An 18,258-nucleotide genomic window follows, 5' to 3' on the forward strand; every position below is an offset into this window, starting at 1 on the left:
TTCCTCTTTTCGTATGTGATGTTCCGAGGGGAAAGTTTGACTTCCCAAAGGGAGACACGTCCTGTAGCTTCTGGATTGTTCAAGTTGTTCGAGAGAGGTGCCTCATTTACCACTATTATCGGGTGTGCCGAAAAATAATGTCTTAGCTTTCTTGCTGACATGAAGACTTCATACGCCGGCTTCTGATACTGTGGGTAGCGCTGCTTGGATGGTGATAAGACTTTGCTGAGGAAATATACTGGTCGCTGGACTCCATGATTTTTTCCTTCTTCTTCTTGTTCTATTACGAGAACCGTGCTAACCACTTGAGGTGTGGCCGCAATGTACAATAGCAAAGGTTGTTTTTCTCGTGGCGCCACCAGTACTGGTGGTGTTGAAATTGTACGCTTCAGATGCTCAAAGGCTTTGTCTGCTTCCTCGTATCACTCGAACTTTTCCCCTTGCTTGATAAGCACGTAAAAGGGCAACACTTTTTCTCCCAACCTTGCGAAAAATCTTCTCAAAGCTTCGACTCGCATGGTTAGCTGTTGTATATCTTTAAGCTTGGTTGGTTTTCTCATCGTCAGGATAGCTTGTATTTTCTCTGGATTGGCCTCGATTCCTCTAGCTGACATCAGGTATCCGAGGAGTTCTCCCGCAGGAACGCCAAAGGAACATTTTGTCGGGTTCAGTTGGAGACGGAACTTGTCGAGGTTGTCAAAAGTTTCCCGAAGATCATCGACGAAGGATGACCCTTGTTTTGTTGTGATGACTACGTCGTCAATATATACTTGGACGTTTTTGCCGATTTGTGTGGCGAGGCATTTCTGCATCATCCTCTGATATGTGGCTCCTGCGTTTTTTAAACCCGAAAGACATTGTTCTGTAGCAGAATACACCATAAGGGGTTATGAAAGTTTTTTGACTTCATCCTCTTCTTTTAGGCGGATCTGATTGTAACTAGAATACGCGTCCAGGAAGGAAAGACGTTCGCAACCTGCCATGGAGTCGATAATTTGATCGCTCCTCGGGAGGGGGGAAGTGATCCTTTGGACAATGTTTATTGAGACACGTGAAATCAACGCGCATGCGAAGGACTTCAGTGTTTTCCTTCGGGACCAGCACTGGGTTAGCGACCCACGTGGCCTCGGTGTGTAGTTCTTTAACGAAACCAGCTTCTTTGAGTCGACGGATCTCAGATAACATAGCTTTGCGGTTCGGCTCGGAGAAAGTCCGCAAAGGTTGTCGAATTTGTCTGGCTCTTGGATCTAAATTAAGAGGGTGCTCGGCAATTTCACTGGGTACTCCTGACATGTCAGCTGGGCACCATGCGAAGATTTCCCAGCGCTCACGGAGGAACTCGATGAGCGTGCTTTCCTATGCGCTATCCAAGTTAGCCGCGATGGATGTTGTCTTTTTAGAATCGGTCGGGTGGATCTGCACCTCCTTGGAATCCTCGGAGGTGTCGAAAGCTTGCTCCTGCAAGGATCTACCTCCATCTGGTAACACGTCGTAGTTGGTGGTCAGCTTAGATGCCTCGTATTCAGCTTGCACTCCGAATGTTTCAGAAAGCTTGTGAAAGTCCTTGTCGCACTTATCTGCCAGGGCAAAACTTCCTTTGACTGTTACTGGGCCCTTAGGTCCGGGGATCCTCCATAACAGATATGTGTAGTGCGGCACAACCATAAACCTAGCATATGCGGGTCGTCCCAAGAGGGCGTGATATTGCGACGGCTAGTCAATGATTTCGAACTCCAGTTTCTCCTTTCTGAAATTTATATTGTTCCAAACTGTACGTCGAGTACAATCTTGACCAAGGGATAATTTGGTTTTTCGGGTGAGATGCCGTGGAAACGTGTGTTCGTTGGTGCTAGGTTGGCAATGTATCTACGTATATGAGATTTATGCTGCTTCCTCCATCTATGAATATGCGAGAAACGTCATATCCCTCGATAACCGCTGGTAGTATCATCGCTGAATGTCCTGGACGTGGAACTTGGGGTGGGTTGTCCTCTATACTGAATCGACCAATTGAGGTACTCAATAGTTGGAGGAGGTGCCAGTACTGCCATGTTCACCTGTCGAGAGATTAGCTTCTGTGACATGTTCGAAGGTCTACCCTTATGTATCATTGATACAGCTCCTCTTGTACGTGTGAAATCTTTATTGGTGTCTGGAGGCCCTGCAATTTGCAATTGATGTTGGTTTGCACTAGTAGTTGCGGGTGGTGGTGGAAGAGGTACATGTACTTCGCTCGTAGGTCCTTACACATATCCTCTGTTTACTGCTTCCGCGTGTGTGCTTTCTGTCGCCCTTCGCAAAACTTGGAAAGTTCGGTAGTCCTTCTAGAGTTGGCCTGACTGTCTCCTTCCATCATTGTCGACATAGAAGTGCATCTGAAATGGCCCGTTAAGCAAATCTTCGGGTGACACATTGTACGGCCTTGGAAACCTCGGCCGATTGTTTTGTCTGCTAGAACTCGGTGCATCTCTGTGATCACTTCGTTGGTCATTGCTCCCGTGATAATCATCATGATGATTTCCTCCACTGTTTCCTCGGAAGCCAGCCGCTACTTGGCCGGGACCGTCATATTCCGCAAAGTTGCGGAAACGTCGCCTGTTCTGGTTGTTGTTTCTATTGAGATCTTCTTCGGGTGACCTCTGACGTTTATTATGAACAACATCTTCCCCGTCGGCCCACCAATTCGCTATTACCATGAGTTCTACTATTGTTCTTGGGTTAGATCTCCCAAATCTTCGATTAAGTATCTCATTCGTATCCCTGCAACAAACGCATCAACTGCTCTTTCGTCAGACACGTGCTCAGCCGAGTTTTTGATGATACTCTACCGCTGGATGTATGTTCTCATCGATTCATCCGACTTTTGCTTGCAAGTCCTTGGCTGCTCTATTGATGCTGGTTTTTTGCAAGTGGACCAAAAATTTCTCACGAACAAGTCTTCGAATGTTTCCCAGCTATCTATGGGTCCTTCTGGCAACTTCTTCATCCAGGATCTTGCGGCTCCACTGAGGGACCTGAATGATTTGCATAGCTGTTGCTCTTGTTCCACCCATCATAGTCGACTAACCAATCCTCTGGATCTTGTAGCCCGTCGAACTTTTTATAGTTATCGAATAACTTAAAGCTAGTGGGCACTCTAGTTTTGCGAACCCTTCGGATAAAGCATGGGAGTCCGCACAAGTTCTCATTGCTATCTTCCGGTGTATGCCGATTTTCACGTGTTCTGTTTTCTCGACTTATTTGCTCGCGTGCTCTGTCGACTCGAGGTTGAGCTACTGTGTTCCTCGCGTCGCCTTCTCTTGGAGCATCTCGCGTTGCTGCCACAGTACGTCGGGGACTATTTGCCTTGGGCTGCTCCGGTGTGGAGCACTTTCGGGTTTTGGTGCTATTTCTCTTCATGCTATCGTCGCACCCATAACACCAACTCCTGCCATAGCCATCTGGTATAGTGATGATCTAGGATCTCCTTGAGGTGGCTTGGACGCCATTAGGAATGCGTATGTCGCCATGTATCCTGCCTCTGCTATTTTCGGGATGATGTGCCCTCTCGTGTCTATTGACATGAAAGACATGTCGAGGTTTTGAATCAAGTTCTCCCCTTCTCCTTCGGGTATGCCCGCCAACCGAGATCTTGCTCTTGCGCGGCTATCCCTATGGTTGTCTGCTGAGTTTCTCGAGTGTTGACTCAAGTTGGCCATGCGCTCGCTGGAGGCACCTGTTGCAGCTTTTATTTTGTCGAGTTTTCGCTCCATTTTTTCTAGCTCACGTCTGGAACGACTGAGTTTATATTGATATGCTTGCAGCGCTTGTGGAGAAGCTTGTGTAGTCATTGGCTCCGTACTGTTCATGGGTCTCGCAGCTCTATCCCATGCTTCCTGCGACAGCTGTACTTTTTCTCGCGGCTCAGTTCCTATATATTTGCTTCCTGTTCCTCGCGTGAGATCTACGGGATCGACATAGGGATTGCCCAAATCGTCGAAAACCTCAGACTCTTCATCCTCTCCACGACCTGCTCCCGTGATTACACAGATCTGGTGATGTGTTGCTGTTGTGTTTTAATCAGCCTCAGGGTCGGTGACACCGTCGTATAGATCGGCGAAGACCTCCCTACTAGCAGTAGAGTTGGTGATGTTGGTGAAGTCGAAGTCGGTGAAACCTTCCGAGTCGCTATCTAGATCGGTTTCTGTGAACGACCCGAAAGTCATGTCACCGAACAGATTGTTGAATGCCCCGATGTCGGCGGTCTTGGTGAAGCGTGGCGGCGAAACTTCTTCGTCGCCTGACTCGACAGATGATGTTGACGATCCCGAGAAATCAGACTCGGCCGCCAACGGTCCCAAAAAAATTGGTGTCGCGAGACGATGTGATCCTTCTTTCCCGACGAGGAAGTGGAAGCTCCCGAAAGTCATCTCCGCCGACCCCTCCAGATCGGCATATGCATGCAAACGGGCGGGAGGGTTAGGAACAAAATCGTCGAGATCGGGTTGGACAAGTTTACATCCGTCCATCGCGTTGCTTGCTGTTGACGATGATGTTGAAGATGCCATCGAGATCAGAACCTTGCAGCATCTAATTCCCACAGACGGTGCCAATTGACGAGGAATTAACTCGTCAATGCCTACGTACCGTACACTTAGGATTTCGTAAGAAGTAGAGGGCAAGTAGATCTCGAAGGTTCAGCCGAACGAAGGTGCTCAACTCAAAGTTATGGTGGCTAGGGTTTCAATGATTTCGATCCCTTCTTTCTCTCTCGGTTTCCCCTTTATATATATAGGAGGCGAAGCCGAGGCTTTCCCTGTGGTACAAGTTACAAACTGTCGAGCCGCGTTGGGCCTTTCCTATATTGATACAAGTTTCCTATTACAACTCTACTTTCTAACCCGAAAGTCTTCAACCTTCTGGGCCTCCAAAGCTCCGAGTCCATGAGCTTCATACTTTTTTATAGACCCAAGATACTTATTCGGTACGATTGTTTGGCATACCTATATCACAACCCCATGTGGTTGTACAAGGCAAAAGGTTCAAGAGCATCATCCCTTGATAACATTGTCGAAGACCAATCAACGGCCAAATTCGATGGCACTATATGACTAACAATGTGGGTCTCATAATAACATGCCACACATGAGTCGGTGAGAAAATCCACCATGTAGCAATTAGCACGCACAACCCCCTTTGGTGTACACAACACATGCTACATGGGGATTATCCCAATGCTAATTAGATAGTGAAAACTTCTAATCGTCCGCCAAAAAATAACACAACACATTATGAACAAGCAATGCTCATATCTACTATACTAAAGATGAACAACTTTGATTTTTCTTACAATTTTGGAGCCTCTTTTGAATTACCATGGTAACGACACGTACACCTTTAGGATGACTTGATTTCTGCAGGCTTTCTCTTGTGTACAGTCTGGGTTTGTGTAGCCTTTTGAGTAAAATTTGGTTACCTATGATGTCGTTCCAAAGTTTTAATGGTGGGCTGCCTTGGTGTTTCTTCGATGTGGTCGTAGCTGTGACCTTACTGATGGTGGTGGGGGCTGTTTGGTTTCTGAATTGTCGGTCGGTTCATCATCTCTAGGTATGACACCTATTTTTACACCGCTTTGAGTGAATATTTTGTCTCCTCCTTATCCATAAAGCGTGAGGTCGCCTCGGCGGCTCAACTTCCACGCCGTCGACGGCCCTATTTTCGGCTGTGACGTAGGCGCCTGGGACGACACGCTCGCCATCCTCGCCGGTGGGGACGAGGCCGTGGTGGCATGTTTCGCGCCACTCTTCGCGCATCTAGCAGATCCACCTATATAGGCCGGCTCGGTTGCGGTCAGAGCAGCAAGATTCCCAACAGAATCGCGGTCGTCGGCCTCGGCGAGTCTCTGGCCTTCGCGGATGCTGTCGGTCTCAACACGAGGCAATTCCCAATCTCTGAGGGCGCGACCTTTTGGCGATGAGTAGGGCAGATGAGCGAGTTTGTCCTTGCTTTTTGCTCCAGAAGCGAGAAGCCGACGTCAACGATCTAGACTAGCATCCGTTCGACGATTCGGTGCGTGGGTATGGTCTCTTCCTCCTGTGCTCCATGTTGGTTCATCTCAACCCCTTCCTCCACCCTGCGCCTCACTTCATCTCTCTGGGCTCTGGCAGCATCGGACAGGGCGAGGACGAGGACGGCGGCGGCCGCGTTGACCACCGGACCGGCGGGAACACCAGCGGCTGCACCTGCCGCTGCGCACGTATGTCCTCCTAGCCTCTCCCCCCCTTTACTCTCTATCTCTCCCGTCTCATCTCCTCTCTTTGTCTCTCAGGCAGACGGCCGCGTTGACCATGGGCCAGTAGCTGCCTCTGCCATGGGCCTCCCTCTCATAAAAAAGAACGCCCTCGCCCACATTCTCTTCCCCTGCTCCTCATGTGACGATGGGCCTCCCTCTCATAAAAAAGAACGCCCTCGCCCACATTCTCTTCCCCTGCTCCTCATGTGACGATGGCTGAATCCTACCCTGCTTTGCCTCTCCCCTTCCTCTGATCTTGGTTTGCGTATTGTATTCAGGGACCCCTTGTATTCATCTGAATTTGGATGCCCTCTAGACTTAATTAAAGTTGGTTCTTATGAGTTTGAATCAATCACATGAAGGGGTGCCTGCTAAGCAGTAATATTGAAATTGATCTAACCTACACATATAATAGCTTTTAACAATAGAAATTTGGTTAACATAATTGAGGTGAATACTGCTACCATTGTCTATAATTTTCTGATGTTGTCTTTTTTCCCCGGAGGTCTGCTGTTGCGTGGTTTAGAATTTAGATGCACCTCTGGTTAGTCTGCTACTAGGTCGAGATTGGTCTCCGCCAGGCCTACGTGGTAGAGCTTCATGTTGAAGACGTGTTATTGCTTGCTCCTCTTCACCCTCCTGATGGATCGTCTCCTTGATCAGTTGAGGTGGTTCCCCATGCATGAACGTAACCATTGACCTAAAACATGGCTAGCTCGATGTGTGTCTGCCCTTGCGTGTGTAATAAGTGTCTCTGTTTTTTCTCTTTTCCTTTCTACATTTTGTATTACGCTGCAAATCGATACTTCTATACATCATACCATTGTTTTGGTTGACATGATCAAATGAAGCTCTATTTTTTCTGCTATAGTGCTAAGAGTCATTACCATTCAGTATCTAGCCAAGGGATCGTCTAAGATAGTTGTTTTTAGTCAACTCCTGAAAGTTTTAATAAGACATCTAAGAGGTTAGTACCAACTCCTATGTAATGATTTTTCAGCAGTATACTTCAGTGCCGTTTTAGACTTCTGTAGTCAAATGTCATTTTAATGGTAAATTGTACGAAAACACCCAACCTTAAATATTTTAATGTCCAAGAGAATGTATTTTCTCCTTTATATCCCTTTCTTATTTTCTCCTTTGTGTGTCTAGCATTTTTTTTCTCTCCATATAAGTTCTTTTTAACTGTTGGTTCTACCTTGCTTTCCCAGATGTTCAAACTTGTATCAAAGAATCGGAAACCAGTTCAAGCTTGAGATTTTGAGTGGAATACATCAAGCTCAAGTTCTGGTATGAGGGGAGGCACATTGGGTTAAGCCTGTCCTAGGTGATGGCCATAAACCTGCAGCCATGCTTCCGGTGAAAAGTAACAGTACACATTTAAGTAGGTTCGTTATGTGTTCTTTACCTGTTTTCTTTTGGAAACTAAATAGCGGATTATGTTATGGGTCAGGTTATCCTATGTTATGCACACTGTTTTAGTTGTCCAATTTCAGTAGTTTAGTTCATTACATGTTGCGCTCTGTTTATCGAAGTGCATCATCATGTTGATGACCATTATCTTCCTGCTTAACTCTATTATTCTTAATTGTTTCCTTTTCTCTGCTCCTTCGGTTCTTAGTTGCTTCCTTTTCTCTGCTCCTTGGGGGAATGCATTGACAACTGAAGATTATTGTGAGCATCTATTTGTTATGTATATTGCGGGCTGGCCATGCACTGCTTTGGTTCCATAGAATCCACTTTCCCTGCCGCATCTCAGTTCGGTGAGGTAGTTCCTGTCACTTTTTTAATCCTCATTGCTAAGTGTTCCTGTGTTTACATTGGTATATTCTAATTGGGCTAGATAATTATTTTCATGCGATAAAAGGAATGCACATCTTTCTGTGTTGCCCATATCAAGATATATTTCTATTTATGCTACTTTCCATGGAAAAAATAGTTATTTCTATGTTTTGCTAGCTATACATGATCGGCATTGAATTAGTTATTTGGACTTTGCAGTTGTATTAATTGTGATTTAGCATGATAGTGTAGTTCGAAATCCAGTTGTAGATGATTGTGCCCAAGATTTAGTTTATGTGTGTCCAACTTTTGCTATTGGCATGGGCTTTGCTAATCATAGTGAAAATCAGGGATATTTCCCTTTTCTACATACTATCCCCATTTCTGATATGACCAGAACTAGGGATGTAAGAGCGTCCCGCAAACCATCCCGCGAATTAGCCAAAAATGTGATGTGCTGCAATGATTAGATTAAAGCTGAATTAGGCAAAAGCATCCGTCGGCAACCTGCCCCACTTGCATCCCTAATCAGGACTGACTATTAGCTTTTTCTACCACTTTGTACTTGATTGTAGCAATTTCAACAGAGTGGGACCATACGTTTGACTGGCTCATGGTATACAGATGTTCATCAGCATGTGCTACCTTGCTGCGAACAAAATGATGAGCCCCTTCCTCACACAGCGCACCAAGAGCAAGATCATTTTTTTACAGCCAGACCAAGTAAGTTGAGACCCTCTTTGTCTATTGCCCGCAGTTTGTTTCTACTTTTATTGTTAGCTCTTTGAGATATTTACTCTCAATTATTGTCCATTCTCTATGAAAAACACACGGCCCTGTTTGGTGGTTTCTTCACGGAAGATGATCCTTAATTCACCACTTCTGACTTTTTAAACGAGCTCTGTAGCAAATCTTCATCCAAGAAAAAAAATAGTTGAGATCCCTATCACCGAGGTAGAGTTATACATCCTAAATTGCTGCTGCTCTTTATCAAAAGATTGTACTGGTTTTTAATAGAAAAACATGTAATTTGATTTTTATATTAATTTTTCCAATTTATATAGTTGATCATTATGTGTATGAGCAGCCGAGGGTGATCAAGTCGCAGATCACGATGGGACAATGGGAACTCCAAGATGATGCAGATCTTCTGAAGAACAAGCATACTGCTCATCTGGGAGGTGCAATAATAACTGGACAAGTTCAATCTTCTACGCGAGGCATTGATATGCTCTCACTACTGAGAAGTGGCTACTGAAGAAGTTTAGATGCTTAGCTATTATGTGGTATGTATCCCCACTAACTTCTTTTTTTTTGGTAATATCTTTCACTGCCATTATGGACTTTTGTGGCCAAATACATCCTTAATGATAAAGTTTCGGATAATAATTCCGGTGATGAGATTGTAGACCCAGTTGAATGAGTATTCATTGTTCTGGTTTACAATAGAGTAATGTGTCGATAATTAAGACCGCTGGTACAGAAACAAATATGATATCATTTGCTTTGATCCTGATCTATATGAATCGGATTTCATTGTTGTTGATCAGCAGGTACCTCCTAAACATTCAGATACTTAGTTTTGCTGCTACTTCCTGCACACCAAATACATACCGTTAGCTCTGCCTGCCAGCCTCATTATCTATCAATGTTTACTCTACCTCTTTGTGCAACTTAGACAAATAACTCCAACCTTTGATACGCCACATATTCTCTTATTAGCTTAACATTCAGATGTGCAATTTGGCTATTATCAGTCTGCAATAAATTTCAGTCTATTGCCCAACCGTTAATTGCTGGAATTGGTAGTCATTCACATGCAGCATGTGTTTAGATTCAGTTAATTTTTCAGGGCAACACAATAGAGGATGGCACTTAAATTTTTAGGGATGACTGCTATTTCTATGGATGAATGTTGCTCAATTCTTAGGTATTCAAATTCTAGACACCAGCTAAAACAATATTAAATTAGTTTGACTTGCTGCTGACTTCTATAGTTCTATTGCAATGACCTATGTTGTTTTCTTTTTCGAAAAGCAATGATTTATACTGTTGTAGGGATGTTAGCTTTTTAAAGCACCTCTCTAACTGGCTGGCACATTAACATACCAATTCCCAAAATAGATGCAAACTTATATACTAGAGTCTGTGTTTTTAGCACATACTATCATATGTAGTCATATAATGATTTCTTTCTGCCTACAAGGACAACACTAGCAGAGCTCTGAAAATACAAAAGGCGAACAAATTGAAACCACACTTTATGCTTTATCCAAAGAACAACTGGAAGCAATCGAGGTGAGCCTTTTGCTGAAATCACATAACATGTACTACATCTAGCTATAGTCGTACACTACAATGTATCAGTAAAGTAAATGGCACTTCATGCAGGGAAAACGCTTGAAGTTAAACATTGTGATCACAAGAGATGAACAACCCACACAACTGGTGGTTCTGTTAATGCAAGGATTGTTGGAAGAAAACAGCTCCAACTGGAAATTCCTTCAGATGTCCCAGCTGTAAAGCCACACAGGAACGACATAGGTAAATTCCATGTACAAAAACAAATAACATCGTCATACAAATAATTGTACTTTCCATGTGCGGTATATGTTCACTAAATCATCATATATATGTACAGGTATAAGCTCTCAGTTAGGGCAACTGATATTAGGCCGAACAACTAGAACAAGAGGGTAATCAACCAATTCATGTTTCTTGGTGACAACGACACTACCCTCACAGGTAGAGATGCAATACTGCTTGCAGCAACCACTAACAGCTGTCCTGATTTCGTCCCTCCAGCCATTGCTAACACAGCAGGGAAGAAGTGTATTGTTTTCGCTGTGACACCGAAAACTCTTGACATGAACGATGGTTTAGTATTCTTCACCATGTCAAACGTCCAGCTGATTAATACTCCAGCACCAGCAGAGCCATCTCCTAGCAACTCCAGACGAGCAGCAACCAATGAAGCATCTGTGCTTACACAACCACCTTGAGATATACAGAATTAGCTTGAGGATGATAAAGACCTACAAGCTTGAGATATACAGAATCAGTTTGCTCTTTTTTCAGGTTTCCACTAGAAAAGGCAGCAAACTAAAATAAGCTTGTGGCTTCGGGAGCTGTCGTTGCCAAAACCGAAACAGCAAACAGGCCGAAGAAGCAGTCGACACAGACATAGGAGGTAAATAAATACAATCATAATCTGACTCCAAAAATAGTTGAAATTATCGAATGAGCTATAATATAATCTTATAATCGGCAGGTTGAAATTATCGAATGAGCTATAATATAATCTTATAATCGGCAGGACAAAAGCTCAACACGTGAAGGCAAGAATATAAAGAATACATTGACAGCAACTAAAACAGCAAAAAAAAGGTACATTCAATTATTACCATATTCATGTTACAAGACAAATACCCTGATTCATTTATTCTACAGTGCTACTGGTGAGAAGAAGGGCCTAGCGAAGGAACTCTTCCCGCAGATAACTGTCTAATATAGATATTAATTGCATATCATATAGCATTACAATGAAACATCAATCTCACATCAAACTCTTTTTTTTTGAGAACTCTCAAATACCCTTACTGCAACTATCATCAAAGACAGACATGCAACTATGTGGCTACAAACACAACTTTCCTTCAGGAAATCACTCCTCCGACTTTTGTTATCGACACGAAGTTGTATAATAATATCATCCTATGTAATGCAACCAGTAGATGCATCCTATGTAATGCAGCAGCTTCAACAATTAACCATGCTTCACATGGTTCAATCAATGCACAGAAACAATTATTTGCGGGAAAAGCTAGCCAAACTTCCGCAGGTACTATAAAGGTATTAAGATCTAAACTAAAATCCTGATGCATCTTGTGAATATTTCATGTTTGCACTATTGTTTCTATAAGGGTATTAGTCTGATTTCAAGTGAGTTTCATATCTTCAAGTTTTCCATTGTCATTAGTTTTTCGCATGTCCAGTCAAGTCAGCTCAGCCTAAGGATCCAAGAGGAGGAATAAAACCATGAATCTGCCGACGTTAGTCCGCAGAAGACCATGTTTAGAGCTGCTAATCTACGTTCAGTCTCTAGAAACAAAGACTTCTATTATACTGTTGTATTAAGTGCCTACCAGGCAAATAAATTACTTGTCGTGCTACTATGTTCTTTATCATACAGTACTTTGTTTCATAGGACTTCTGAGTATTAAGTGTGTTTGGAATTAAGGTGTACTGTTCTAGCTAATTTCTGCAGTTTTCTGTGTTTGGAAATTAATTTTTTGCTGCTTCCACTCTACCTACAACCACATATCTGAATTTACATAAGGGAGCATTTTCGTTCAATGTGGATTATTTGACATTGTAATGACAATGACAGACACTCATATTAAAAGCATGTACACTCCATCTCTGACATAAATTGTACAAACCACATCTATACATGCACTATGAGATTTTGGTACCAACTATGTTGAAGCATATTGTTTGAACAACGAAAACCTCACTACTTCTAACAATTAAAGAGCGTTTTTAAAATTGTATAACACACTTGGCGCGGCGTGCCGCCGTGCCCATCCATTGCTAGTAACTTCTAATGACATGAGCATGGGGCGGCTCCGACAGGTCCAAGACGGCGTCGACATGAGCATGGGGCAACGCCGATAGGTCAAATGTGGCGTCCGAGATCGGGGGAGGTGGGGGAATGGGGGATAACGTTTTGGTACGTCTCTTATCTCTACCGCACGAGGAAAACAAAAAACTGATCGGACGGTTTGTATGCATCTGCCTGGATTGGCTAATTTTAGGGCGCCATCAAATTAGAAAAATCGTTTATTCACCCTTGTAGAATAAAGAAGTTAAAAATCCTTATATAAACTTTTCTATAATAAGTAGAAAAGTGGAAACCACAAATAGAGCTGGAGCCCCATGGTGGATGTCTATTTGAATATTTTGAAATTGACATTTGTGAATTTCAAAAAAATCAGAACAAAAATCCTAGGTATAGATATTTTTATAACTCTACCAGAGTGCTAAATTTAAATTTATAATTCCTTATATTCTAGGCTACAAAAAAATAACAAATCTAAAAAAAATAAGTTTTGAAAATGTGCATTTTTTCATTTTTTTTCTCAGCCTAAAAAAAACGAATTTCCGCTTGGTTTTTGCACACTCGTAGATTTCATTAGTATCAACATCTATGGATTTCTCTTGATTGTTTTGAAAGATTCAAATGCCATTTTCGAATTTTGCAAAAAAAAGAATTATGTGTAGCTCTAAAGCTGTCCATGCCCAAAGAAAAGCGTAGTAGCGTAGTAAACAAAAAAAGCGACCATAAATCTCACGATGTCCGTCCGTTTTCCCAAACCCTAAACCCTCAATCCCCTCAATCCCCTCCGATCCACCGGATTACCAGAGTATACTGATCCGCCTGTCCCTTCTTTGTTGCCGCCGCCATCCTCTCTCCCGTCGTCGTCGACGTCTTCTCCTTCGCCGCCTTGAATCCCCCCGCCTTCATCTTACTGAAGGTATGTCAGATCTGCTCTTATGTAGTTCCTGTCCCAGTCTATTTTCTTTCAATTTTCTCTGATTTGAGTAGCTCTTTGCATGCACAGAAACAGATTATACCAATTTCTTACACTGTTCCTCGCATTTTTATAACTAATTTCCGAGTTAATTTCGCTGCTGCAGGGCCAGGGACTGCGGCTAATTTGGACTTTCGAGTGTGCTGAATCAGTATAGTCAGTAATCTCTCAATTCCTGTTACTAGGATAGTAGAACGTGTCTTCTTTCCGCTGAAGTGCTGAACTGCTACGATTTGGCACTTGGGACGTGTTGTCTATCTGTCTTTCTTGGCAGATATGATAAGAGAAAAGAGGTGAATCAGAGAAATTCAGTAATAAGTGTCCCAGCGCCTTGGTGGGTGTTCGAGGCGGTGGGCACTTGCAGCCGCCTGCGCATACAGAAAGGTACAGCTACGGTGATCACGGCAGCACCATGAAACCGGTCATGGTTGATTGGTCGTCGCTTCCATTCGACCTCGTCCGCCACGTGGCTGTCTGCCTGCTGGCTACCAATGACATCGACTACTACATGAACATGCGTGCAGTCTGCTGCTGTTGGCGCATTGCGATCGCAGACCCATGTCGACGAGGCTCAGACGCTCACCTCCTCATCTTCCACCCTCGCCAGTGGATCATGCTCGACGAGGAATCTGAATCCGAAAACCGCCTCTTTGTCAACGTCTCCACCGGACGGTTCCTCCGCCTGCGCCTCCCATTGCTTCGCGACCACACCGTGGTCAGCGCCTCAGATGGTCTTGTCATCCTCAGGGAAAGTAACCACCCTCATGCTGCCTGTGTGCTTAACCCCTTCACTGGCTCCTTGATCCGCTTTTCCGTGCCGATACACCCTGAACATATAAAGATGAATGCGGTAACTGGTTCTGAGCCAGGACTGCTCCGGTACACGTGTCATGATGGCGATAAAATCTTTCGGTGTGCGGATCCAACCAGCAATTTCTTCTCAGTGCAGCTCTCTCACCGTGGCCAGTGCAAGGTTCAAAGCATGGTAGCCTATGCTGGCCACGTCTATGCGGTCGACATGGAGGGATCATTATTCAGGATTGCTGGGACAGTGCAGCACAGCTACGGCGAGCTGATCCTGAAAGTCAAGTTTCTGGGCAAATCTACTTTTTTTCTCGTGGAGTCTGCCGGGGATCTGCTGCTCGTTCATGACACACACTGGGGAATCTTTCTAATTTTTCGGGTTGATCTCGAGCTGAATATGCTTGAGGCTGTGAAGAGTATTGGCAGTCGGGCGCTCTTCCTTGGCCCCAGGAGCCTATCGGTTGATGCAGATAAGCTTCCATCAATCAATGGTGGTTGTTTATACTACAAAGGTTCAACAGGGATGTTTGTGCGTGACCTCAAGGATGGCAGAGAGTCATGGATAAGTAGAATGATGCCACCGAATCACACAGAGAGCTTTAGCGTTCGCCCTAAGAGCCTTGTTCAGGTGCTCTTCTTTTACTGCATGTTTGCTCCGAATGTAAAATATCTGATGAAATATTTGTACTACTAGAAAGGACTAGTTAAATTGGTGCAGCAAAGGGTTCATGTTTTAATCATGTACTAGTTTTGATATTGGTCCAAGTTGAATAGAAAAGAAGCTAAAAAAAACTGTGTATCAATTTACAAAAGTTGTTCAGGCTTATGTAAGAACAAGCAAGAACAATTAGGTGGAGTAAATCTATTTTCTTTGGTGCACTCTAATTTCAGGCGGTGGGGATGCTTTGCTTAATGTATTTGCTGGGTTATTACAATAGTTAATGCATGTTTGTTACAACTCATTAAATACATATATTTTGTGGGTATTGCAATGCCAAGCTTACTTTTGATTTCAGCAAAAGAAGTATCAGGTTCACTTGGAACCTAAAAGACGTGTATCATGTTCAATCTTAAGAAAAATCATTAGGTTCAGTTCAATTTTAAGATACTGTTTCTGCTCAAAATATTTTAGATGCCATTTCCATCGGCATAGTACAGGAAGGTCCAAGCCAAGTCATATTTCTCGTGTTTACTGAAACTGGATATATTTACATGTTCATGCATGACAAGTTCCTTTACTGCACCGGTCCATCATGTGCCGGTGCATAATTTTGTGCCATCGAACTTCACAGAAAGGTCACAAATTAATTGGAACCCGAAACTTTTACAATCACGTCAGGTTCAGTTCAACTTACAGATTTTTTATTAGGTCCCAATGTTTATTAAAACCTATTAAATACTTGTGTTTTGTGGGTAATGCAATGCAAAGGTTACATTTGAGTTCAGTGTCAGGTTTCATTGGAGCCTGAATTTATGTGTATCAGGTTCATCTGTAAGAAGAGAATCTGGTTCAGCTCAATTTAAAGAAACTGTCTCAGGTTCCAAATTCAGGGATGACATTTCCATATGCAAATTGTAGGCAGCTCCAAGCCATACCATGTTTCTTGCATTTCAGCCTTACCTTATGAACTCTGGAATTTCTTTTACTGCACCTGTCCACTATATGCTAGTAGACCCTTCATCGAAAAATATGCTAGTCGATCGAGATCAGGTGCCTAAATTTATTGCATCAACTTCTGCCAAAGCGCGCACATGATGTACAGAAACATTGAAGGGATGGAACGACTTCGAATTCAGAAAGCACAATAAAATCTCCATGACTTGGAGGTGCACATAGACGATACAACTTGCCACCAGGATCAAATTAACGACATGGATTTTACTGAAACTCTGGAACCTGAAACTTTCTGCAATTGAACCTGAACCATGATACTGCTTGTTTGGGCGAAATATGTCCTAGCATTGCAGTACATAAAAAGGGGTGATGGAGATGTAACAATATATTGGAAGCTTGCAACAACCGTACTCTGTCAGAAAATAGAGTGAAACAAGCAGTCATGAACAGTTTTTGCACATCGAGCCATATGAAGTTGCGTAGTTTGCCTCTTTTCTTGACAAAATAGACCACACGGCGAGATGCAGTGTCCCACAGCATTAGTGAGCACACCCTTTGAGAGAAATAGAACAACGAACAGCTAGCTGCTAGCTGCAGTTGGAGCAGTACGAATAAATGAACATATGCTGAGTGCTGCATGCAAGGAGTGAGAAATGAAAGAGATAGCTGAAATTCAAATAACTGTTACAACAAGCAAATAATTTCCCACTCCTGATAAACTTGGTAAGAAGCCTACTCAACGGGAGGAAGCAAGTGCTAGCACAAAGGTAAGAATAAGATTTATGGTAAATCCTTCACCACCAATCATTGAAATGATAGAAGCATGTATTGTCATTGCAGTAGTCGAGCAGAACCTGAGTAAGACTGAGAGGGGGTAGACGATGGTTGTAGGCACGCGTGAAGATCCCACGTTGGTGGCAGAAATTGGCACGAGGAGACGATGGTCGGGGGTGGATGTTGGCACGGAGCATCGGCTCAGTGTAGAGAATCTCCATGGTACCATCCCTTAGGTTATACACGTGCGTGTAGCGCCCCCGCCATTCTGGCATTTCCACCCAGTTAGACATGTATACGCAATCAGCATCGACTGATGGAAAAATATCTGCATCCACTGACAAACACCTCTCGCCGCCAAGGAACAGTGTACGGGAGCCCAAGCTCTTGACCTCCTCCAGCAACTTGTGCTCGACGTCGACTCTGAAAACTTTCAAGGCTTGACCCCAATGACGAACGACCAGCAGTTCCCCGGCAGACTCCACGAGAAAACAGCGTGCATACGGTCTATCTCCCTCTAAATATATGTCCACATCTGGCAACATCTTGGCTATGACCACAGGCTCATGATCACCCTGCTCTGCTGGCGCAACAAACTGGAATACACCTTCATCTGAACCGGCATAATAGATGTTGCCTTTGAAGGTAACCATGCTATGGACCCAGGACAAGCCAGTCTTCTCCTCCTCCCTAAAATCATCGCTGGTTGGATCGGCATATAGAAGTGTCCGCCATCTCCAATCATAGTCCCGCCACACCACCAGCGTCGAGCGAGGGCCGCCGCTCACTGCCGTACGTAGTTCATCAGCAGACTCCCATAATGACACAGCAAAGTGGAGCATGCCTCCTGTAAAGGGGTTGAGGACACGAATGCCTGTCATGTCCGGGCGCTCCCTGTCCGTGAATTCATGTACAATGAGCCCATCGCATGCGCCCAGGACGAGGTGGTCGCGGATCACGGGGAGGGGCAGGCGGCGGAAGCGGCCGGTGGGGACGTGGAGGAAGAGTCGGGCGTCGGGGTCGTGCTTCCTGGATTTCAGGTCCACCATGATCCAGTGCCGTGGACGGAAACGGTGGTCGGCGAACGCTGCGTGCGGAGATGGCTTGGCGATGGCGGAGCGCCAGCTGGGGCAGACGGCCCTCATGTCCATGTGCGTGTCGACGCCGCCGGTGGTGGAGAGGACGGAGTAGGCGATGTCTTGGACGAGCTCCGGTGGAAGCGAAGCCCAGTCCGCCATGGTCGATCTATGTGCTCGGTTCATTTCGTGTGTGTGGTAGATGGGTAGATGCAACCAACCGCCTGTTGCTGTCTAGATTATGGATATCTAAACTGGAGAAATTGGGTGCCCGGGAGACGAGAAAGTGAGCACGAACGACGGAAGACGGTTAGACGCTAAATTTTGAAACTGGCGCGGCCA

General features: G+C 44.3%; 1 protein-coding gene and 1 long non-coding RNA gene across 4 annotated transcripts; one reads left to right on the plus strand and one right to left on the minus strand.

The window, feature by feature from the left end:
- The first annotated feature begins 5,840 nt into the window (after positions 1 to 5,840).
- On the plus strand, positions 5,841 to 12,211 carry LOC127345898 (uncharacterized). 3 transcript variants are annotated; one of them, XR_007879112.2, is made up of 14 exons: positions 5,841 to 6,056; positions 6,147 to 6,235; positions 6,308 to 7,659; positions 7,893 to 8,039; positions 8,678 to 8,776; positions 8,915 to 9,007; positions 9,141 to 9,339; positions 10,260 to 10,351; positions 10,445 to 10,597; positions 10,695 to 10,749; positions 10,859 to 11,243; positions 11,325 to 11,440; positions 11,504 to 11,905; positions 12,049 to 12,211. It is a non-coding gene; the product is annotated as an uncharacterized lncRNA (long non-coding RNA). The 3 variants fall into 3 exon arrangements; XR_007879110.2 differs by having other exon boundaries at positions 10,695 to 11,243; XR_007879111.2 differs by having other exon boundaries at positions 10,695 to 11,243; positions 11,370 to 11,440.
- Positions 12,212 to 16,600: 4,389 nt separating this feature from the next.
- Positions 16,601 to 18,148, minus strand: LOC127338929 (uncharacterized). The gene has a single exon (XM_051364870.1). The coding sequence runs from the start codon at positions 18,100 to 18,102 to the stop codon at positions 16,861 to 16,863; it is 1,242 nt and encodes a 413-aa protein (XP_051220830.1). The 5' UTR covers positions 18,103 to 18,148; the 3' UTR covers positions 16,601 to 16,860.
- Positions 18,149 to 18,258: the final 110 nt, after the last annotated feature.

The sequence above is a fragment of the Lolium perenne genome, chromosome 3 (assembly GCF_019359855.2).
Source record: "Lolium perenne isolate Kyuss_39 chromosome 3, Kyuss_2.0, whole genome shotgun sequence".
In the NCBI taxonomy this organism is placed as follows: Eukaryota; Viridiplantae; Streptophyta; class Magnoliopsida; order Poales; family Poaceae; genus Lolium; species Lolium perenne.